This window comes from Schistosoma mansoni, chromosome 2, assembly GCF_000237925.1.
Source record: "Schistosoma mansoni strain Puerto Rico chromosome 2, complete genome".
Taxonomy (NCBI): domain Eukaryota; kingdom Metazoa; phylum Platyhelminthes; class Trematoda; order Strigeidida; family Schistosomatidae; genus Schistosoma; species Schistosoma mansoni.
In genome coordinates this window covers 12,362,204-12,387,381 of record NC_031496.1, presented here as the reverse complement: position 1 = coordinate 12,387,381, position 25,178 = coordinate 12,362,204, and the positions used below count along the sequence as shown (strand labels likewise).

At 36.3% G+C, this 25,178-nt stretch overlaps 1 protein-coding gene and 1 non-coding gene across 2 annotated transcripts; both read right to left on the bottom strand.

The window, feature by feature from the left end:
* Window positions 1–557: 557 nt before the first annotated feature.
* On the bottom strand, window positions 558–24,450 carry Smp_130140 (hypothetical protein; the record flags this gene model as incomplete). The annotated part of the gene is made up of 9 exons (XM_018795714.1): window positions 558–688; window positions 2,946–3,243; window positions 4,241–4,377; window positions 8,323–8,609; window positions 11,340–11,385; window positions 14,950–15,091; window positions 21,728–22,232; window positions 24,151–24,248; window positions 24,330–24,450. 9 exons carry the CDS (start codon window positions 24,448–24,450, stop codon window positions 571–573), a joined length of 1,752 nt encoding a protein of 583 aa, XP_018649998.1. The 3' UTR covers window positions 558–570.
* On the bottom strand, window positions 7,856–7,926 carry Smp_tRNA_01963_Pseudo_TTG.1.1. The gene has a single exon. It is a non-coding gene (tRNA).
* Window positions 24,451–25,178: the final 728 nt, after the last annotated feature.

The following is a 25,178-nucleotide window of genomic DNA, read 5'->3' as shown; positions in this document are numbered from 1 at the left end:
GGAACGCTACGAGACACAATGTATCCAAGACTACGTTATCCGTTCCTGTGACAATGTGAGAAACAACAGAGCTTGTACTTAGTACGTTATTATCAACCATAATGTGAAGAAAATGTGCTCTGTCGACAAGTACTGACACTTTATACCAATTTTAAGAAGTATATAGTCAATTATAACGAATTTAAAACTAGCCATTTAATTGAACGAAACGGAATGAAAAAAATTGGAAAATGGGATGAAAAGGTTTTTCAAAAGAGATGGGAAAAAGTTTGTTTAAAAAATACAAAAATGGCCGACAGTTTAATGATATTCCTGTTGTTGTATCAATGCATCACTTTGTAACAGCAGTTACTCGCATGACTATCTCTCCTGCTTTCATGTGTAAAGTACCGATGTTTAATTGTAACTCGAATAATTCTCTTAATTTTTCTTAAAGTAACTTTTGGAGACATGAACTACCGGAAGTCCACAAAGTAGGAAGTGGTAGTTATTTTTTCACTTTGTGATAAAAAATACAAAAATATGATTCGATGAAAAAGGAATATAATCAATATTTTGCATCAATTTTTTTTATTTATCACAATGAGATACTAACTGTAAATTCAAAAATTCTAAAACATGTTTTGGACTCTTGATAATTTCTTCTGGAGAAACTTTCCATGATAACGAAATACTTGATTTTGGTAACCTATGAAATGAAATAATAATATAAATCACTGTGTGCTAGTGTAAGTTATAACCAAATATTTAAGTTATGTCGGCTTTTTGGCCTATTGCAAGAGAAAATAGACTAAGTAGCGTATGGAACCATAGAAATGTTTGGTTTACACAAATTGGTCACTGGATAGAAACAATTATATTGCTGGAATAGTTTACTTGAGTAATGTTCGGTTACAAGTTGACCTATTTCCGATTGTTGTCAGTATCATCTCTTTTGAAAATTCCGCTACAGCTTGTTAAGGTTTATGTAGCATTTCATTTTATGCATTTGTAATACATTCTTATCAGTTGGTGAAAATTCTCTTATAGTACTGATTCTTCAAACAATGTTAATTATCTGTATGATATGAATTTAATATGTTCATTTGAAATATTCATAAAGTATAAGGTAAACTTCCTAAAGTGTAGGGGCAGTGAAATGTCACTAAGCCCTAGCCAAATCATCCGGCAGTTAGATCGCTGAATATCAAACAGATTATCGATCCCTTTCAAAGTCAAGGACAACAAATGCGCATCAGTTAATCATACGCCATGGACTGGCCCATGTGGTGGTGGTCTCACTAACATCTCTGTACTGATTCTTGCTAACATATTTACGTAATCACGCTTTTTGTGTTATACAATCTTCAAAGCAGTCATAGTACTTTGATACATTGAAGGTGTAATCCACGTTAGATACTGACCGCGAGGTGTGACATCGAAGTTAGCTGGTTCATCACACCATTCACGTCTAACTTGAATAGTCCCACAATCATTCGACAGAAATCATCTACGTTGGTGATCTACAGTGTACTTACACTTGAGCGATTATTACATGTGTTAGGTACAAATCATGCATATCAAATATGGTACGATGAAGGATTATCCGGTAAACAATTAATCTTTAGCAATAAAGTATTCATACTAAGTAGTATTCATGTCATAATAAATTCTAGCTGAGAACTATTTTGTGTATTCATATAGATGCACAAAAGTATTTAAAATGTCACTTGGTGCATAAATAAATCGTCTATCGGTTAAGTGCTCTGGCGCGAGACTGGTAGGTCCTGGGTTCGAATCTCGCGAGGCGGGATCGTGGATGCGCACTGCTGAGGAGTCCCACAACAGACCGAGACGGCCGTTCAGTGCTTCCAGGTTTTCCATGGTGGTCTAACTTCAATTGATTCATGATTTCAACTATATATCATCACTACTACATTGATGAGCAAAAGTTCTATTACCAATGCATAATATACAATAATTTACAAAATTACATTTATTATTTCGATACTACTGCACATTAAGTTTCAGTTTTCAACCATCAGGTTAATAGTAATCTTATTGGTTAAGCAATTTTAAAGGGAAAATATAAACATAACTAATTACATAAGCCAAATTCTAAGGGGCAGAAAAATGCAAAATTTGACACATTGCATTCCCGTACACAGTTTTGGGAAGGAGACTCTTAATTGGACGTTCAGAAAAGTGTTTTTGATTAGTAGAGGCAAAGGGATTAAGAGTGAACAGGATAGATTCCACGCTCTTAAAAATTTTATCCCCCCTATCAATTGCACCTTTAATAAAATGCTCTTTTTTGATGTTTACCCTTAGTGGTGTGAACACAATTGCATAGGAAAAACAGTGAACAATTGTCATTTGATGGTAAAAACAGGGTTTTGAAATCATTGAAACCCCCATAAAGGAAATACAGCTTTCAGTATAATTCGCACATCTCAAACGGCTAAGGATTTTTAATAAACAAGGAGAGTGACTAACTGGGGAAGATGTAGTGTAGATTGTGCATTGGTTTTAGAAAGAAACATATAATTGAGGTACTAGGTACAGAAAACAAAGCAGTATAATAATGAAAACTAGACTGTCAACCCCAACTACTGGATATAATTATAAATAAACTATTCTTATGTGATTTACAAGATACGAGTCTAAAACAGTCTAGTCTATACCGATAAGTACAGAGATTTTATACGAATTTCAAGAATTACATAACCAATTATAACGCATTTACAACTAGGAATTTCATTGGACGAAACGGATTGAAAAAAATTGGAAAATGGGATGAAAATTTTTTGAATAAGGGGGACAAAAAAATCTATTAAAAAAAACCGACTTTAATGTTATTCACTAGAGTTGGTCTGTGGCACGAAGCTCATACTCGTAACTACCTTATTAAAACTGTTATTATCTAAATAGACATTATTCAGACATATCTTTCCAAAGAAACTTACTCCACTAGGCCTAGGACTTCCCGACATATATTACCAAATTGTGTAGGTGAACCAATAAATATTGACTCCATTTCCAAATCTATTCCATGTTTTAGTAAAGCAGTAACTGGTTCTAGACCAAGGGCGCGCAGCATACCCAATGTCATACTATAACCAATTACAAAACTATATTCAGATGAAATGGGTTTTAATATACTCCAATAATACAGCCAGTCAAATGCACTTTGTATTGCATTTTGTATATGTTCTTTATGAATAAATGACGATGAACCGAATACTTTTTCTTTGATACTAGAGCCTATTTAACAAATGTACAAAAAGATGACAACATCGAATGTTTGTGTAGGCGAACTAAATCGATTAAATATTGGCCAAAAGACTATTTCCTAAGGAAATATTTAGTCGAAACATACGATACATTATTTGTTTAGGATATTTTTACCTACACACTAAGAAAATTAATCAACACTTTCAGAACATTCATTATAATGATTATTAAGCTAAAATAAAGTATAACCACTTATTGAAAGTTATGTCGGTAGTCCTTTCTGTTTCATGAAATAGTAGGGTTTAAAAAGCTTTTGGATTTGTCGTAGTGTAATTACCAATTTTTATATAGGAAATATAAGTTCTATGAATAACAAATATTAGTTTGGTAGCTATTGAAATAACGATGTTCATGAATAACTATTGGGTCATGCTCTGATAGACTCTCATGGGCATAATGAACTATGGTGGTACACAGAGAAATTAGGATGGAAAATATCATTACCTACACTACCCATTTTTTAGACAGTCGCGATAATCCCTCCCCTCGTATCAATAGGTTGAAAAGTCATATAATCGATTAAAATCATTCTAAACTTCATACAAAAGACGTCAATAATCTATAGAGTGATTACCATTGTTTTAACAGTGGAGATTAATTGCAATATCGTTAGCTTTTAGTTAATGTCATACGTCGTGACGATAGTTTGGTTTAGCTGGAAGGATTTCAAGATTAACTGGTAGTATCAAATGTAATGTTCGCAATAGGAACTTTCAGATCTGTCCTAAGCATATATGAGAAGCTGAAAACTCCTTAGCTATTGCTATGAATTATATAATGAGATTTAAAATTGTTGAATGGAGTCTTCAGCAATTAGCCATACCCTGTCTCATTATTTCTATTTATCTATGCTACTAAGTTTATGGAAATATGAATCGATATGATTTTGTGCTATTACCTAAAAGTTAAAAAAAGAAAATCGGACACGAGAAATGACGAAGTTTAGAACAAAACTCCGGAAACATACTGGCTAAAATATCAGTTAAAGCTTTTTCACCATGCAATAGATAGTTTTTAAAAGCTGAATCCAGTTCACTAATTAATTCAGTATGATGTTGTGGATTAGAAATATACAGAAGCGATAACGAATAATTTTCATCCGTACTGGAATTCAATAATAATAATAATAGAAAATAAAGGATAATTATAAGTACATTAGAAGTATTACAAAGATTTACTGTTTTAATCTGAAAAGTAAAATAAACGAAGATATACAGAATCCGTGATAAAAGGTGTGAAACAGTGTAACATAGACTTATAAAAGATCAGTTGAAGTTAGACATTAACACCGTTGGATGCAGACCGGCTCAGTGGTCTAGAGGTTAAGTGCTTTGGCGCGAGACTGGTAGGCTCCGGGTTCGAATCTCGCGAGTGCGGGATCATGGATGCGCACTGCTAAGGAGTCTCATAATGAGACGAAACATCCGTCCAGTGTTTCCAGGTTTTCGATGGTGGTCTAGCTTCAATGGACTCACGCTTTCAATTATAAAAGATGGACTGTAATTAATATTTGAATCCAAGGTGAGCGTTTCGTTCAATTTGGGACTTATCAGCTAGATGTACAACCATCCCAGTGTTGACTGGATGTTCCCAACGAGCCTTCAACTCAGTAGCTCTTGCTTCAAACATTCAACATATTATCCACTGAGCTACTGATTCCAGATAGCCACTAACTTTCTCAACCGGTATAACGTTTATATCACTGGTAGTAAGGGTTTAAGTTATGAAAATAAGTTAAAAAAGACTGATCAGAATTTAGTCTTTAATATAAGCTCTGGAATAATTCAAATCCCTATTGCCAATGATGTAACTTAGACTTTTTCAGTAAAGTATCAGCTCAGTTTGTTATATTCTGGCAAATAACACTGATCATTTATATTAACTAGTCACGGAGTAGTAGTATCCAATGCCAATGATGTTTCAACTGATGGCAATATGTGATAAACGCCACCTCAGCAAATTAAACTGATGACTACAAAACATTTCGTTCAAACTATAGTCGTGTGTACATATATACATTAGTTAATAAGTTTCTTAATTTGAAACTATTAACAATAGTATGGAATTTGAAAGAATTCATCACTTATCAATAAAGAATGTAAATGAAGTTAAGAATAAATTTTAACAGAGTTTTTTGTCAGTGCTTAGAGTGATATCTGAATATACGATCATTATGTATGTTTGAAACTGTTAGAATGCTATTGAACTAAATTTAAGACATTAAAAAAATGCCTGTACATAAGTAAATTCTAAGCATCATTATAAACCCATACTGAATAGATGATTTAATACGTCGAAATTATTAAACGTCAATGATGTAGTTTGAGAAAGTATTATTAAGGTATTTAGTTGATTATGAATGAAAAGCTGATCTCGAAGAAGCTAAGCATGATATTCCAACACCTGCGAATACAGCAGTCAACAACTTAGAAAAGACCAGGAGATATCGGAAACTTCTGCTAAATTGATGGCTGATCGGAGATTCATACAGGAGGCTGAGAGGGCGATTAGAGGAGAGAAAATCTTGAATGTATATCGAAAAAACCTTTAAACAATAGTCATGAATAGTGATAGGGAAGGAAACTAAAAAAAGATTTAAAAGGGGGGAGCAATGGAAAACTGTTCAGATTCATCAAAAAAACAAGTACCAAAAAGTCAGCTGGTAGTGAGACTGCTTCTGAAAATGATGAAATTGTGGTCCCCTTTCAGATCAGTGAATTGGAACGATGAGTAACATAAGATGAGAAACAGTTCAACCATCTTCTAACCTCTTAGTAGTTATCTACAATTCCCAAACAACTTGAATAAGAAATCGACAAAAGTCACCCAAATCGCAACTAGGTTGATAAGACCATTTATAAGATGAAGCAAAAGTAGAGCGGAAGGACCGGATAGGCTAAACTCAGAGGTCTTTATGGGTGATAATCTAATTTTGATAATTCAGTTAACTGGGAAACTAGTTGGAGTTTGCGAGCTGGTCTTAATTCCTGGTAATCTGTTTCAAATAAAGGATTGAACTTCAATTTTCATAACTACAGTGGAATCATTTTGACCAATATATTCTATAACATTACTCTCTGTAATTATCCTATGCTTTTCTGGAGCTCGTAGATAAGGCACTTGAGGAAGCTAGGTTGATTTCGGACTCGAGTGTGGATATATTGATCAGATGTTCACTCTTCGTCAGGCTTTGGAACATAGATATGCTGAAGCCCTATTACAGTTGTATTTCTTGTTCTCCGAGAGGTACTCGACCTTGCAAGCTATGAGTTTTGCGGCATTGCTTATCATCAGATAGACCATCGAAGCGGAGAGGTGACTTAGTGATTAAAGCAAATGACTTTCAGCCAATAGGTCGCAAACTTTGAAGCCCGTTACACCTACTTCAGCTTTGAAAGTCAGATACCACTAGCATTTGCAAAAACAGTGTGGCTCAAATGCGAGTACATGAGTATGTACTAGGTACATAAATCACGTTATTACATTATAATCAAAGATTCACCAGTTTCCGTCTCTTAAATTACTTGGATAGCAATGGTAATAATTAGCTATTTGGTCGAAAAAGTGTTATAATGTCAAAATAGCGTTATGGACAACGTTCAAATACTGAAGAAAACTAATAAGTGCTTATTTGTCGATATTAGTCGAAAGTGTTTTAAAGCTTGTTTATTTAATTAATAGCTTTACCACATTTACAGGTTTCTAGAAATACTTTTTAAAATAAAATCGATAGTAGATATTAGATTATGGATGTCACCAGATTATCATGTTTACAAGCTCTTCATTATTAGTAAGAATATAATAAGAATACTATTTAGTGAATAAATGAGTACAAACAAAAGACGAGTAGTAATTCATTATATTTTATCATTCGTTTACACTTCATTCAATGTACATTGTTTGTTAGATGACACTAATAACATATTATATTTAACTCATTCACCAGGTACTTAAGTATGAGAAACATTCTAAATGTGAAAACTAATGATACTTAGCCGGTTGCTCAAACCTAAGCAATATTCGAACCCGAGATTTAGTGGCTGAAAGCCGAACATTTTAACCATTAAGCTATCTCTTGACTAGTCAAACAGCAACAAAAAGACCAAGATAACTAATTGATGGTAGTCACATTACCTACCACATTGCAAAATTTAATGTCTATCTACTAATTCATATAGTGAATTCCATTGTATGGAGAGTTGAAGTTTAGTTAATACATCTAACGTTGAATCACAACAAGTTGAATATGACTGCTACTGTTGATTTAATTAAATTAAATAATAAACTAAAGCGTAACAAACTGTTGAACTGGAATTGATAATTATTAGGAAAATAACCAAACTAAATTAAATTTAAATTCACTTAGTATTGTTTGTTTGAATCTTCCCATTGATGTTTTAGGACTGCAACTGGTCAGTCTCTAATTGGCACATGTGCATACTGTGCGAATTGCCTCGATATAGCCTAAATTCACAAGCATGGTAAGCAGAGATGGATAGTGGCTAGCAGTGGAATCCAGTTTGACGCGCGTTTCGTCCTATTTAGGACTTGTCAGCTGGATGTACCTGCATCTCAGAGCTGATGTTCACTCTGGGACTCGAACCCAGTACCTTTCGCTTCAAATGCCATCGCGTTATCCACTCGGCCATTGAGCCCTGATTAAATTTTTAAAAAAATAATACTAGTTATATATGAAAGTATTTCTAAATGTCACATTAGGAACATGATGGGTATTTCGAGACGAAACATACGAAACAGTTGAAATACATGTTTCAATAAAACACTAAAGTTGGATATACTATTTATATATCAATGGTAGTAGTTTGACATTTACTGACATCTCAGTTTTGAAATATTCGTTGACATAATGATAGGAAATTAATTTCACTAAGACTTTGGTGATACTCAAGGAATACTAACTGTAAAAAGGGTGGACTTGAGAGTGGTTATCGAGTTTGTCAGGTAAAAAAAGTGTGACCAAAGATTTAACAAACAAAACCAATGTAAAATATACAGTAGATCGTTGAACAAAACTACTAAACAACTTACAGATGTTTTACAAACTTCAAGACAACACCTAGATGGAGTTTAATGGGCCTAGACTGGGGTGATAATGGCATTAATAATATCCCATCATCCTTCGGATTCATAATTCCTGGAACATAAATGTTTATAAAAGCTTGGAGTTTATTATCGGTTAAATGTGCTAACTGTGCATAGTGCCATAATTTATCGAATATAGGTTTCAAACAATGTTGCACAGTTTGATTAAGTAAACGATTGTCATAATCAGAATAACATTGATCAAATTCGTATGCCATAAGCAAGTAATTAGCCTGGAGGATAATAAATAAAAAAACAAACGAAGTCAGTAATTTTGTACGGCTAAAAAAGTAAACCATATTTTCTTCAAAAAAAAGATTATTATGTGCAATTAATGAAGATAACGAAATAAATAAACCATCAGTTATTCCAACTTTGATTTTAAGTGACTTATGGATAATTCTGAATAACAGAACCCCCCGCATTGTGTGATCAAAGAGGATTAGTTATTTACCAGTCATTGGAATTTCAAAACTCTTGTTATTGTAGTTGAGACTTTTATTTCAGATAGATGAGGATCAATGTAGAACTTCAAAAAGGTGCACAAGTGGATGATATTATCATCGTAAAGTATGGAAGGGTGTTCAGATGGGAAGTAAGTCTGTATTAGTCATCTAAATGTCATAACCGTGATTACTACTAAAACAGCTGTATAAGAGAATATCAATAAGAATGTGGACGTTAAACGAATATCAATATCAGATCATCAAAGAAAACAACTATTTCTGTTAGAAGTTATATGAATGGATAGTGTTATTTAGAATGCGCATTAGATATACATCGAAAACCGAATATTAATTATTGTAATATTAAATAGGTTTATTAAAGGAAACAATATGTAATTCTTCACATGTATTTCACGTATGTGTATACTTAAACCCAAATGATAGTTAAATATAAGGTAGATCATTGTGCCTGTTAGAGATCGCGGTGATAACTTGGACTTCGGAATAAAACTTTGAAGCAACTCACTGTCAATGTACGCCAGCATAAACTATGAGTGCTAATAAGCCGTGAAAAATCTGACTCTTTCTACAGTATGACCAGAGTATACACAGACATGTCAGAAAAAAATAAGAGTGCTATATACCTATAATATATCAGTAGGCCGCCAGTAACCATTGACATAGAGCCAGGTACGGGTATACAATAGCCCATATTGCCATACCATATTGGTTCGACGAGATAAAAATAATGAGGTGAGTAGCAAAACAAACCGAAATAATGTGATACCAATGATACTGAGAAAGACTGAATATCGGGAGTACAATTCGAAAAGACGATGTAGAGGTATTTATAAATGAATACTGGAACTCAAGATGTAGAGGAGGATAAAGAATGAATGCACCTACTTTACTGTGATAAGTTCTTACCCGACATTTCCAATCAGTGATCGAGAGGATCCCAATCTAGCAGTCTGCATATATCAGTATAGTTTAGATCAACAGTCAGTGGCTTTATGGACTGTTAACATGTCTTGTTATAGTCCCTGGCTTGCTTCCAACCAGTTTCTACATCAGTAAACATTGTCCGTTGAGGTAGATGATGGTTAGGAATGCATAACAGCATATCCTAACCACTTCAATCTATGAAGATTTACAATTTTATCAACCGAATTACTACCTTGCCTAATACCAAATGCCTAACCTCAGCATTGCTCACTCAGTCGTTTTGCGATATGTGAGCACTGCTTCAAAGACGCCTATGAGTGAAAACCTAAGACCTACGCAAATCTACTTTTATGAGGTATGTAAAACAGTCATAATGTAAAAAGTAATGAACTGGTGGGGAGCATATATTCTCTTTGTTTGACAAACGGAGATCTCACATAAGCCATAGGTAATTCAACTAGGAAAAATGTCAACCGAGCTTTCTGAGTCCATACCGAGATTTTTTCAGACTCCAACTTGCCAGGACTGATGAGACTTCTAAGATACGTGAAGCAGTCGACGCACTCAACTATCTTGCTGCTTATAGTTAATTTAAGTATTGAGTTAGATCAAATCTAAAGCAGCATTTGGGATTTAAAGACTTGAATATGAAATGAAGGACTAAAGAGCGATCATCGGTACTAATGGTCGGAGGAACTAGTCTTAATCAAAACGTGGTTGTGATCTAAATCTGACCTGTGACTTACAAGTTTCCGTCAGTCCTTGTTCTGTATTCAGATGTTCGACATTGGTGTTGATTCAGAGGGAAAATGTTTTTTGACCCTGCACTTGATACCAGATAATAAGACTTGATACTGTGTTAGTGTAGTAAACTCAATAGATTATTAGACACATGTCTCCGAGACTAAATATCCGGCCAAAGGATTGATAACCAAGTAAAGCTCAGACGACAGTTTATTAACACAAGTACAAGAAGTCACTACGTAGCGAATCCAGAATAGAGTTCACAGTAAAGCAAAATTCACGTACAAATAAATCTAACATATTTGGGATAGCCGGATATATCTATCTTCGCTCATCAATCAAGCACGACTCACTATAATCAGAATTATCAGGTGTGTCTTCTAAAAAATTAAATTTTAAGTCTTCAAGTTTGCAGTTGATATTTCTTGAATTGTAAACTGTTGAAGTATTAGAGGAAATTAGAGACCGCATTGTTACCCTCAGATAATTCGCCTTTTCCATTAAATGGTTCATCTAACCCAATTACGAGTGATTGTTAACGATAACTTAGTGGAATAATAGATGGTGTCTAGTGCTCAGGTTGGAAACTTATTTGCACTACTACATTGTTATCTTGAATACAAATGTCCAGGATTCAATAGCAAGGATTTCTAGAGACCTAGATAGATTTGTCTGTCAAGTAACAATCAGTTTGGATGTAAGATATGGTATTAATCAATGGAAAAACAGATTTATAGAAGTAGCTTTTTAGTTTTGATACGAAAAACGGAAGATTAATAGTTAATTAATTAAAAGTAAGTATAATATAAATACTAACAAAAAGGTTACCTCAAAATTATTCTCATCCACATTCAAGTATTCGGAATGATGTTGACTGGGAAAAAAACAAAGAAATACAATACATGAACATTATATGTAATTTAGTGATTGTATATATTTAATTTTTCTGATGCTTCATGAAATTCACAGGTTCTTTTGGTAAGGTGAGGAACAGAAATGAGAAAAGTTATTTTCAAAGTTTGAAACCGACAAAAACCTCCCAAAGCAATTAAAATCACATGTGACTAACTTCAAGATGAAATTTCCGGAGTTCTAATGAGAAGCCCTGACCTGTGGGGTGTTATACAGTCACCACTGATGAGATTGAATAATGGTCGTGATATATTATGAAATGATTGAATTTGGAAGCACGGGCTAATGAACAAGGCGGTAAAAAGCTGTTATGATTACCAACAGGCTTAAAGTGATGGGCTTAATTCCTGATGTAGTTATGGATGAATAAATCTGAAGACACTCAAACTAAGGTAGTACATTTATCTATTGCTCCTTAGTTTGCAGCCGTTCTGAAGTTGAAGACAAACCATGATAAGAATTATTTTCACAAAAAAAGTAAAGGAAGATAGATAAACCTATTCATTATTGACAGAAAAATACATACGTGGACCATCGATAGTCTAAGTCGATAATAATGGTTGATAAACATTTAGTGGAGAAAGAAATATATCTATAATGTTATTATGAAGTAAGAGAAAACAAAGCAGATGACCTTCAAATAAACTACTAAATGAAGGTACTGGGTTCAGTTTCAAGTTGGGTCATGGATTCACAGTTATGTAGAGTCCCATGCTAGGCCTGGGTTCCAACAGTCATGGCCCCTAAACTATGAAATGTATTGATTTCTGTAGAAGGTAGCGAGTCATTACTGTTCTGCTGTATGGTTATTAAGAATGATCGAATTTAATCAACATAGTGTGTTGAGTGAGATAAGTGATAAGTTTGCTCAACAAACGGAATAATAATCTCGCAATATTGTTTTTCACTAGTTGACTCTATAGGAGGCTTAAGCTTCATATAAATTCGAAAATAGATACCTCCATAATAATAATTGCTATCATATAAATAATTCAATCGCAATCAGATGTTCTGTAGAACTTAAACAATTTAAGTGTCTTTTTATTGACTGATTGTTCGGAATCAACCTGTAAAACGTATGGAACATGAAAGAACAATTGAATGCTAACAGATGCTGGGATGGTTAGAAATAACACAAAGAAGAAATGCAAATAAAAATTATATTGAGAACAATTAACGATGTCTAGTTTTAGAGACAATTTAACAATGAAAGGATCATCTGAACAGTTAAAATTCATTTTGGTTTATGGGAACTTAGGTTAACAGACACTCATTTGTGCTCATTAGTTTATCAAGAAAAAAACCAAGCTAGATAAATTCGTTTAGTTATTCCAAGACAAACAAAAAGGAATAATGTCCTGAACTATGAAGTGAGACTTTTACATCAGAGACAAAATGTGTCAACAACCAACTTGAACTATGATATGATCAACTGAAAATACTGTTATGACCGACATGACTGAAACAGTTCAGATAAGTACCCTTCATCGTTCGAACATGTCTGGGACTGGAATAAGTGAAATATACTGTTAGAAGTCCACCATGATTACATAATGAGTAACTAAAGGGTCAATGAAGTATGTTATACAAACAATTACTATAAAAAATATCATGGGTGCTTACTTTCATAGTTGGTTATTACCTATTTATTTTATTTATTTAAACACATAAACATTGGTACAAGAAAGAATCGAACATATTTACTCCACAATCCATAATTCGATTTGTGTGAGGGCTGGGATACGGCTTGGGCTCCCCAACCAAAGCAAGTACTTTCCTTAGGGGAGCACTCTTCTAACCTTTGATTTAGAAGTCTAGTCCACAAGACAGTGGAGCAACGTTAGGTGGTGCAGCCTCCTGGTAGCCGGTGGTCAACAATAGATTCACACACCGTTTGTTCCCTCAGGATACTGGAGCCCATGTGCACCATTGGTTTGGAATCAGGGTTTTCCAACTCCTCTAGGTGGGTCCTCTCTGTTCACTGACCCGGTTAAAGCGTTGGACGTCCGCTTTTCGTCCTCTCAATTTTGTAAACAACAGCCCTGCCGCGAAAAGGCAGTGAGTAGAACTTCCCTGGCAATGGTTGTATACGCGTGACCATGTGAGAGCATTTGGAGAGGGAGAGATGACTCTGCTCACCCTCGGATGTACAAGGGTATGTAGTTAGTACCAGTGTTAGTTTTAGTGAATTCCAGGAAACAAACAACTGTTGAGTGAATACCCTTGTTAAATCTAAAATAATTGATCGTTCTGATTAGTGATATCTTCAAAACTAATTTGTGTTGAAATATTGAGTTTTAACCATTTCTAGTCATCACTTTAGTTAAGATGGGTCGAGTCAATTCCCTGTCGAAGCTTCAACCATACTATCGAGCGATGCGTTAAATTCGGCAAACCAAAATGCAAGATAATCTGTGTAGACAGTAATATAATTCCAAAATCATATGTGCCAAAATATAAACCTCAACTTTCGAGGTGTCTACAGTATTGATTAAGTTTGTTCACATATAGCATGCTTCATAAAAGTGGATACACAGAGTTAGTTATAGTAATATACAATATGTGACAGCAAATAGTTGTACCAAAATTACAATAGCGAAATGAGAACGAAGATCACCAAAATATGGAAGCTTTTACAATAAAACAAACGTTGGACAGGAACACTAGAATAGAAAATTGTTGGAGTGATCCAGGAAATTTCTCGCAAAAGACAAGAAAGGCTCAGGAAACATTAGGAAGCATTTTATCCAATCAGCGTTTGACTAGAAGTTTTGCCAGAAACATCAAGAAAATGAAAAGTCACATGTAGAGTTACTGATTGACTGATTACGACACTGCTAATATGTTTAGTAGCATTCCAGAATTTTCAGGAAAACCCAAAGACTTCTAAAATACTATAAAAACTCTATATTTTCTGTACATAAACGAACCTTTGGAGTCAAGTGCTTCTCGTATATATTGAGCCTTTTCTCTCGTGTTCAAGTCGCTGTGTAGATTAAGCTTGGGGGTTACGAGACTAGCTTAGGATCCAAGTATAGCGTTCAATTAGCAAGACTTATCAAAAATATATGTTGCAATTATCAAAAAGATGTGACTACAAATACAAAAAAAACTGGATATTATCAGCTTATGTCAATACTCAAGAATATTATATGACAACAGATAAACGTCATACTAGATGCTCAACAATTATTAGAAATGAAACGGGCTACTGGATGTGAAAAAGAAGTATAGAATAATACACAAAAGGAGGTAGAATCAGAAGAAAATAAGACAGAAAATGAGAATGAACTGGATAGGTGTTCATTGAATCTTAACTACATAGCGATTTATTGGAAACTAAAAAAAGGAGTATTATTTCCTATGAGCTCTATTTCAGATGAACAATTGTTAGTTGACACAAAGTACACGCTAAAAATATTTTTCTCAGTATTTATTGTTTACAGAAGTCAATAAAACCTTTTAAAAAAGATTCCATTAATTAAAATTAAACCCCAAAATTTACGGATCAAACAGGATCACTTACAATTGTTCTTTGATCAATAGTAAAATCATGTTGATAGAATGTTGCAAGTACTTGATATATTCATGATAAATTTGTCCATTTTTTATGAAAAATTTTTCATCCCATACTACGCCGTTTTCCCAGTGGTTTTTTTGTTGTCCAACTGTAAGGTATTATTAAAAAAGAATTAATTTTTCTGAAATAAGGAAACGTTTTTATAGTTGAAAGCATGAGTCAATTGAAGCTAGACGACCAAGGAAAACCTGGAAGCACTGGACGGCCGTTTTGTCCTAATGTGGGACTCCTCAGCCGTGCGCATCCACGATCTCGCCTTGCCTCCGACAATAGGACAAAATGGCCGTCCAGTGCTTCCACGTTTTCCTTGGTCGTTTAGCTTCAATTGACTCATGCTTTCAATTGTGAAAATACTGAAATCTCCACAAAACCCCTTCTGATGAACGTTTTTAGTTTGAAACTTAATGAACTAATGAAGTGGTAATAGTTTTCTTAAATTTAAACTTAGTGCAATTGTTTGGCGAGTGAAGTGTTATGTATTTAATTCTAAGTCATACATTTCGCTTTGAAACTAACTATAATATCCAATTATTTGAACTAAAATATGTAGAATGAGGATTTGAAGTAGTAGTCAAATGATTAGGTGTAAAGTGTACCATGAATATTTTTTACGGAATGAAGAGAGACTATTCAGGCAAGTTTGATCTGAAGTGATAACTAGTATTATCTTTTGACTGATTGAATTCCCTTACCAGAGAAATACATAGTGCAACGTATTACTTGTGAACTTCTGTAATGTATAAAGATGCTTGATAGATATATGGAACAATGAAGATTCATATCTCGCTTAGTGCATAGTATCGTGAAAATTGTGGTGGATCGGTGATTTTGTCGAATGCCTTCTTTATTGTGATACTAAATATACTATTTTAATCGTATATAGTGACCCAATAGTAAGCTCCCATTGATACAGTGACTAAATCATAAATCAACAGAATATAAATAACAATATGATACAGAACACTTATGGTGTATGATACTAATTACAACAACTCATTTGCACAGTCGAGCAAAGTGTTAATATACGTCATACACTAAAGTATCCTGCTCAAACCTCTGAAGCGTTCTACGTGAAATAGCTAGTACATGTCAGTATTTTTTAACCCAAATTGGCATACACCCAGAAATCGATACAACAGTACTAGTTGACATCATTATTTGTTATGAGATGATCCAACTAAGAAGTAAAAACTTTCGAAGCTATTTTTCTACGATCTCATTTATACATACTGATTGAATGTTTAAGAAGTATTTTAGCATTACCCTAGTTCCAAGATTTTATTTGAACCCTAACTTGTTGCTATAGCATTTCGCACTCATAAACTAGAACTGATTATTTGTGTATCCAGTACTCCGTTTTTCCTATCATTAACATTTTTGTTGCGTATTAATATTGTTACTCCATTGGTCTTCTGTGGTCTGGTCTTGTATGTATGTAAATGAATGCCTGAGATGTAATAGCGATCTTGGGCTGTTGATCACTGACCTTGTGCCCTTCCTCTTCGTTCCGGAATAGTTAGTGATGGGCCAACTGTCAAGTACAGAGTATCAGTCCTCCTCGTCCTTGTTGCGTCTCGGTTGCTGAAGGTCATCTACGCGTATTAGTTGGTGGTAGGACATAACATTATTATTATCAGAAGTGAGAATAGAAAAGGTTTAAAAATGTATCTAAAAAGCCTAGAGTTGAATGCTTGATCTCCTAAATAGTAGTTTACAAGATTGTTTAACGTTTTAAATTACTTTGATTATCATTATGTATAAATTCATACGAGCTTCTATAGTAAGTAAACGACAGTTTTAAGTGAAATATCCTTTTCTGACATTAAGTAGTATTGTGTGATACTAACCACTTATTCATATATGTTAAAGCTTCAATCAAGTGAGATCTATTTACATAGTTATTTATTCACTGAATATTATGGTTTTAACATTAGACTCGCGGCTAATATTCTAAATATTTCGTAATAACATTTAAATTATGAAGTAATATGAATTACTAAAACTCGACCGTTGCTGCTACCTTGACGTGGTGGTCGGGCTTGCCTATCGTGATGAACCAACCGAGCTATACTGGCTGGAACAATCGTTCCTCGAGGTCCTACCATGCCAGACAGGTCGGTTGAAGAGCGGTAAGACTAAAAGCAGCAATCCCAAGGTCCGGCGGCGAAGTCGTACTGCCGACTGTGCAGTGGTGTGACGGCAGTAAGGTGTTTCCTTCAGACAACCAGCATGACAGCGATGCTGCCTTCCCACAAGGAGGGGTGGGGTTAGAAAAGATCGACCCTAAAAATGCACACCTCGCCTTATCCCACGGATTTCCGTCTCCGGTGGTAAGGTCCTTTGAAGAACGGAGCTAACACGTCAAAAATCCCCCACAAAAAGGCCATGTGTGACCGGCCTCAAGCAGATGTCCCTTGGGCACTGCGGTCACGCTCCCAGGTCGTTAAGACCAACACTAATCCAACTTCTTTTTCAGGTCCCTCAAAAATACCCTTCCACGGTGTGGGCAGCCGGGAAGTGATATTAGCCCTCATACCCGTAACAGCACACGAGACCAAGTTGGTCACTTTCAAATCCTTCCTACACCTCCTAACAACTCTCTTATTTCCACAACTAACCCTTCCCACGTCCTTTTATCACCTCGCGCCGCTAGGGCAAACGATTCGAGTACACGGAACGTTATTCCTGGTCTCCTGAAACCACGCTCTAAACTACATATAGGAACTTTTAATGTCCGAACATTGTGCCAAATAGGACAACAGGCTTCCTTAGCTAGGACTCTAGAATCATACACCATCGATGTGCGCTGCGTCTCCGAAACGCGCATGCAAGATCCGAGTAGCGTCATTCATTTGACCTCACCTAGTCAAAATAAAGAACCATCTCGATACACGCTTCGTGTATCTGGAAGCCCTGATGCTGCTTCCCGTGGCCTCGCTGGCGTAAGTATAGCATTGAGTCCTAGGGTACAACCAGTTCTTTTGGACTGGATCCCAGTAGACAGTCGTTTGTGCGCTGTCCGACTAAACGGAGCAGTAAGGACTCAGAAAGGTAGGGAAACTTGTCGTTGCCTCTTCGTCGTCTCTGCCTACTCTCCCACTGACTGCAGCTCACATAATGCAAAAGATGAGTTTTATAGAAGACTTTCTGACCTTCTCCGAAAAGCTAGGCGCTCTCATGTAGTAATAGTGGCTAAAGGACTTTAATGCTCAAGTAGGTAAACTAAGCGAAAGGGAAAGGCACCTGGGTGGATCTTATGGTGTCGTGGCTAAAAGAACAGTTAATGGCGACCGTCTGTTGCAGCTATGCTCAGATAACCGCCTATTTCTTGCAAATACTAACTTTAAGCATAAGGAAAAACATCTTTTGACACGGCGACCCCCGAATTCGTCTCAACGTTGGATCCAATTAGACCACATCGCTATCAGTCACCGATGGAGGGGCTCGATAGAAGACTGTCCCTCATTCTGGAGAACATGTTTAGACTCAGATCATGCTCTAGCGCGAGCACGTATCTGTCTGCGTCTTACTGGACGTAGGAAAGACACTGCAGGGAAGCCTCTAAGGGTTCTACTTAATGATAACCAAGCTAAGAATATATTTCAGGAACAACTGGAAAAACAGTTAGGCAGACATGTAAGTTGTGCCCACCCCGAGGCAGCATGGAATGACATCCGAAAAGCTGTGGAAACAGCAGTGATATCCGCTAGTAAGGTAAGCCATAAGGTCAGGGAGAAACACTGGATCTCGGCAGCATCTACCACACTGATAGATGCTCGAGAACTCATCCCATCTGGCTCTGAACATAACGAAGAGCGAAGTCAGCTTAAGCGAAGGCTAATAAAAAGCCTACGCAATGATCGTGAACAGTGGTGGGTAGCGAAAGCAAGAGAGATGGAAAAGGCAGCGGCAATAGGTAACAGCAGACAGCTGTTCAGACTTATTAAAGAAACCGGCATTAGGAACCCAACTATTAGCGAAACTATCTCAGATAAAGATGGGCATATCATTCATTCTCAATCCAGGAGATTGGATCGATGGGCAGAACACTTTAGGGATCAGTTCAACTGGCCTTCAGCCACCCTTCGGTTACCCACGATCCCCAGTCGTCCTGAATGGCAAATTGAGGTAAGTCCTCCAACTCTCTACGAGGTTGAAAAAGCTATAGGAAATCTAAAGCGAGGGAGAGCTGCAGGCCCTGACAAGTGTACCCCTGAGATTTCTAAGGATGGTGGTCCAGTACTAGCAACGAGATTGACTGAGGTCTTAGGTAGAATCTGGGAACTGGACGTAATTCCATCTGACTGGTCCCAATCACTGATTGTGCCAGTCCATAGGAAAGGACAAAAGTCCTCCTGTGACAATCACAGAGGAATCAGTTTGACTAATATAGTGTCTAAAATATTAGCTTCAATAATACTTGGACGCCTAAACAAAGCTCGTGAAGAGCAGACTAGAGAAAACCAGGCTGGTTTCCGACCTGGACGTGGTTGCATAGACCAGATATTCACTCTACGTCAGGTCCTAGAACATAGACATACATTCAGACGTCCCACAATAGTAGTATTTCTTGACCTTAAGGCGGCATTTGACTCCGTTGATCGTGAGGTTCTATGGCAGTGTTTGTCAGTGAAAGGAGTACCAAAGAAGTACATTAACCTCATAAAGGCTCTCTACTCGAACACAACTGTCGAAATGTCATCAGAATTGGTTACCTCAAGTGGTGTTCGTCAGGGCTGTCCGCTCTCCCCAATCTTGTTTAACTTTGTCGTTGACATGCTTTTAGAGATATCACTTTCATCTTCTCAATCTCCTGGAGTTGAACTTTTACCGAGAGGCTCACTTGTTGACTTAGAATTTTTTTTTATTTATTTAAACACATAAATATTGGTACAAGGAAGCACCAGATAAATATGCGCCTCACAAATCTCATTCGATTTGTGTGAGGGCTGTGATACTGTCCAGGTGCCCAGACTGAAGCAGGTGGTTTTCTTAGGGGGCCACACCCGGAGCCTTTGACCTAAAGGTCTAATCCACAAGGCAGTGGAGCATCGTGAGGAGATGCAGTCCCATGGTAGCCGGTGACCAACAGTTGGTTCATACGCCATTCGTTCCTTCAGGATACTGGAGCCCATGTGCACCATTGGTTTAGAATCAGGGTTTTCCAGCTCCCCTAAGTGGATCCTCCGCATCCACCAACCCGGTTGAAGTGCCGGACATTCACTTTTCGTCCCCTCACTTTTGTGAACAACACCCCCGCCACGAGAAGGCAGTGAGTAGGACTTCCCTGGTAGAGGCTATATATTCGCGTGGCCATATGAGAGCATTTCGAGAGGGGGAGCAGACTCTCCCCACTCTCGGCTGTACCAGGGCATTTGGAGGCTGACTTAGAATACGCCGACGACATAGTTTTATTTGGTGAAGACGCTGACAAAATGCAGAGTCTTCTGACCACTATAAGCAGCAATGCAGGCATGTTCGGGATGCGATTCTCTCCCTCGAAGTGCAAAATGTTACTCCAGGATTGGGTTGCATCGACACCTGAACTAATGATAGGGAGTGAAGTAGTTGAGAGTGTTGACAGCTTCACTTATCTTGGAAGTCTCATCAGCCCTTGTGGTCTAGTGTGTGACGAAATCTCAGCACGGATACAGAAGGCTCGTCTAGCTTTCGCCAACTTGCGCCATTTATGGCGTAGGCGAGATATCCGTCTAGCAACCAAAAGAACGAGTTTACTGTGCTGCAGTTTGTTCCGTCCTACTTTATGGTAGTGAAACATGGCCGATAAGAGTAGAGGATATTCGTAGGCTACTAGTATTCGATCATAGGTGTCTTCGACGCATTGCTCGTATATCCTGGGACCACCGGGTAAGTAATGCAGATGTTAGGAAACGGGTACTAGGTAAGGATGGCAAATCGATTGATGAAGTAGTGAAACTCCATCAGTTAAGATGGCCGTGACATGTGTTACGTATGCCCAACCACCGACTGCCCCGACGTGCAATGCTTTATGGTGTAGGAGCAGGTTGGAAGAAAGCTAGGGGTGGCCAGACCAAAACATGGCATAAATCCATGAAGTCGCTGACAAGTGGACTGAGCCATGTTGGTAGGTGTAGACTACCTGGTTGGGATTCGCCAGATGATAGCAACCGATGGTTAGAGACCTTGAATGACATGGCTCAAAATCGTTTACAATGGCGAAGGTGCATCCACTTTTTGTGTTCTACCAAATTCTAATCTTCTGAATTCCTCATGTCCGTATCCTTTTTCTCTTTCCAAATTTATTTCACCGTATTATACTATTTGAATAACATCTTCAAACCCTTATCTTTCACATAATACTTATACTCTTACTACTTCTACCAATATGGGATTTGAATCGACAACTTCATCTCTGTGCTAATATGGTATGGCGACTTGAACTGATGTACGTATGTACGAAGTTCTACGTTGTAACTGACTGACTGACTGATTGTTGCATAATATTTTTTTATGGTTAGCGTTTTTTAGCGAGTTAGTTTTCTACGGGATGGAATCGCTAACTCCATGCCTGATCCTCTTCCTTTACCCGGGCTCGGGATCGGCAGTAACTCTAAAAGAGCTACAGGTGGAGTTCGATTGTTGCATAAGGAAAGTCTTAATACAATTTACTTGTTAATCGGATAATACAATCATTATTTAAAAACAAAATAAATAATTACTTCACATGAAAGAATAAACATACCATAATTTTTTTCTTTATTCCCATAATATGAAGAAGAAGAATGATAGGAATATGAAGGTATTGGTCCATTTGAGTCTTCATCATCCTCATCGTTATGAGAATGTAATGAATGTTGTTCATGAACACTATATTTATTAGATTCATATGTTTTCCAAAATACTAACTGTTCATAAGGATCAGTTAATTGTAAAAGTCTAGCTGTAATACTTGCATGTACAAACCAATCAGGAGAATAAGATTTTTCAATAGTTTGTTGTATTATTAATTTACACAAACGTTTAAATAATAAATAATTTATTGGTTGGGAAGTTGTATTTTTGTTATAATTATTGAATGATGATGATGATGGTGAGAATAGTGAATTACAATTATTCATCAGTTGATCCACATAGTTTTTACTAAGGAATGGAAATTTTGTAAATGATTTTCGTTGGTAATATTGAGAATCTTGTGGATATGCCCAACATGTATTGAATGATACACGACGTTGACGACACCACGAATTCTATTGAAAAAAAGATGACAAGAACAAACGGTGAAGATGAGCCAGTGAGTATTCATTAATTGCTTACTTTCAAACTATGTACTTGAAGTGAAATATTAAGGTTTACTAGAGGTTGGTTTCAGAAGAAAGTTCTGCTTACGTGACGAAAGTTTATGCGATGATATCAATATTCGTAATAAAAGGACTTAGACAAGTAAGATAAGATTTATTGGTTCAAAACACTTAGAGACATTGCTTCAAAATATTACATTCTATACTATAAAAAAATATGTCAAAGAAAGATCGAAACAATGGTTCTGAATGAAGAGCTGGTCGAAACCTAATTCTTATTCTAGAAAACATTTCCATTTCCTGAAAGTTAGCAGTCCACACATAAGAGAGTAGTGAAAAATATTAACAATAAAGACAGAAACTTGGTCTCACAATTATCCTATCTAAAATGCACGTTATATATTTAACTATTATACCTTTTATCAGATTTTAATTGTAACTACATTTGAAAATGTTCGGTTTCTATCATCATCTGCTAGAGTATAAGTAGTCAATACTCCGTACAACGGGGGTGTTATAGTCGTCTGGTTTTTAATAATTTACTTTGCTATTGACCTCCAAACATCACTGGTTTTCTTGTGTTTAAGTTTCTTCCTAAAACCGTTCAAGTTATTTTGCACAGACTCATCTTTCCTTCATTTAGCAACAGTAAATTTTATGTGGAAATTAAGTATTGGCAAAGTCAATTTTTCCTTGATTGTTTTAGCTATCGATGACCGAATTTAACAATATGTTAGCGTAGACCAAAGACATGATTTGTCATCATTGTGAAATAATATCAAGTTGTGATTTGTCTACATTTCTAATCTGATGTTATAGTTCCTAACATCAAAGACGGTAAATAACAAACCAACATTGATATGCTCATACCTATTAAACAAGTTAGTGACCATTTATACTTAGTAGCTCAATAGATAATCAGGCATTTGAAGCGGGAGGCCCTTTATTTGACAGTTATATATTAAACAGAATAAACAAACTTAAAGATAATTTTTGTCAGGAGCTGAGATCAGATGAAGATTCAATTTGTACTAGAGGGGACAAAACATATGTTTCATTTCAATCTGAAACTCTTCAGCAGTGCACACTTATGACTTTACACAAAATCGGATTACGAACTCAAGAGCTGGCGACGAACACGATACTTTCGGAGCATTAAATTAGGATTAAATTAAATATCTGTTTAGTGTTCCTTAATTATGAAACTTCTTAAACTGATTCTTATTAACGATAAAAAAAATCGCATTCAAAATATACAAAACTCTATATAGTTGTGGCCCCCAAGTGCGCTAGTAAGGCCAAGAGTGGGGAGGGGTCGCCCTCTCTCTCGAAATGCTCTTACATGGCCACGCGTATACAGCCACTGTCAGGGAAGTCTTATTCACTGCCTTTATTGTGGCGTGCGTGTAGTTTACAAAATTGAGAGGACGAAAAGAGAATGTCCGGCGCTTTAACTGGGTTGGTGGACACGGAAAGTTCATCTACGGGAGTTGGAAAACCCTGATTCCAAACCAATGGTGCATATGGGCTCCAGTATCCTGTAGGAACAAATGGCGTATGAACCAATTGTTAGTCACCGACTACCATGGGACTGTATCTCCTCACGATGCTCCACTGCCTTGTAGATCACATCTTTAGGTCGAAGGCTCTGTGTGTGGCCCCCTAAGAAAACCACCTGTTTCGGTCTGGGCACACAAGTAAATGAAATGACAAATTTTGTGTGGTGCATATATATCTGGTGCCCCCTTGTACGAATATTTATGTGTTCAAATAATAATAAATAATAACTATAGAATCATTAAATCTACAATATGCACAACTATTAAAAAACATGAATTAAGAAAAAGAAAAGTAAAAAAAAACCTACACGAATTAATTCTGCACTATATACAATTCCGATAGCTAATGCTAATTGATGACGTGAATTAGTAATAATTGAATTAATAGCCTGATTATTTTTTAAATCTCCATATGAAATTAATACACCAATTTGATTGGATACATTACATAAATAATTTTTTAATTGAATTAAATAAATTTTTTGACAATAAATAGGTTGACTAGTTAATAGAAATGATTTCTGATTACATTCTATTCCATTTGTGGATTGATTTGGAAATTGACTTGAATTATCATTTAATATGATTTTTATAAGATCCGGTGACATGACAAGGCTTTTTTTTTTTAAAAAAATGATATAGATAATAAACCAATGATTTAATTAAGAGTGAACAATATCTAACTGTTTATAATCAGAAAGGGATTTTGTGGAGATTTCAGTATTTTCATAGTTGAAACCATGAGTCGATTGAAGCTAGACCACCATGGAAAACCTGGAAGCACTGGACGGTCGTCTCGTCCTATTGTGGGACCCCTCAGCAGTGAGCATCCACGATCCATTCTGATAATAATCATGTGCTCACTAGTGACTGGCTTCAAGAGATATTTCCTGGAGTTCTAGTGAGAAGCAGTGACCAGTGTAGTCTAACCAAGTCTGTTGTGAGATAGTAACTCACTGAAGACATTGGTGAATGTGTCGCTCAATTTCGTGGATCGGTTGAAGTTAGACATGAACACCGTTAGATGTCGACTCAGTGGTCTAGAGGTTAAGCACTCGCGTGCGAGACTGATAGGTCCTGGGTTGGAATCTCGCGAGGTGGGGGCGTGAATGCGCACTGCTGAGGAGTCCCACAATAGGACGAAGCGGTCGTCCAGTGCTTCCAGGTTTTCCATGGTGGTCTAGCTTCAAATTGGACTCATGGTTTGAACTATGAAAATCTAACCGTTTATTAATAATACCAATAATGACCATAATCTAAAGGGATATTATCGTCATATATATTTTTGAAAGAAATAATAAAAGGTATGACGATTGTTTTATGCTTTTCAGTATTA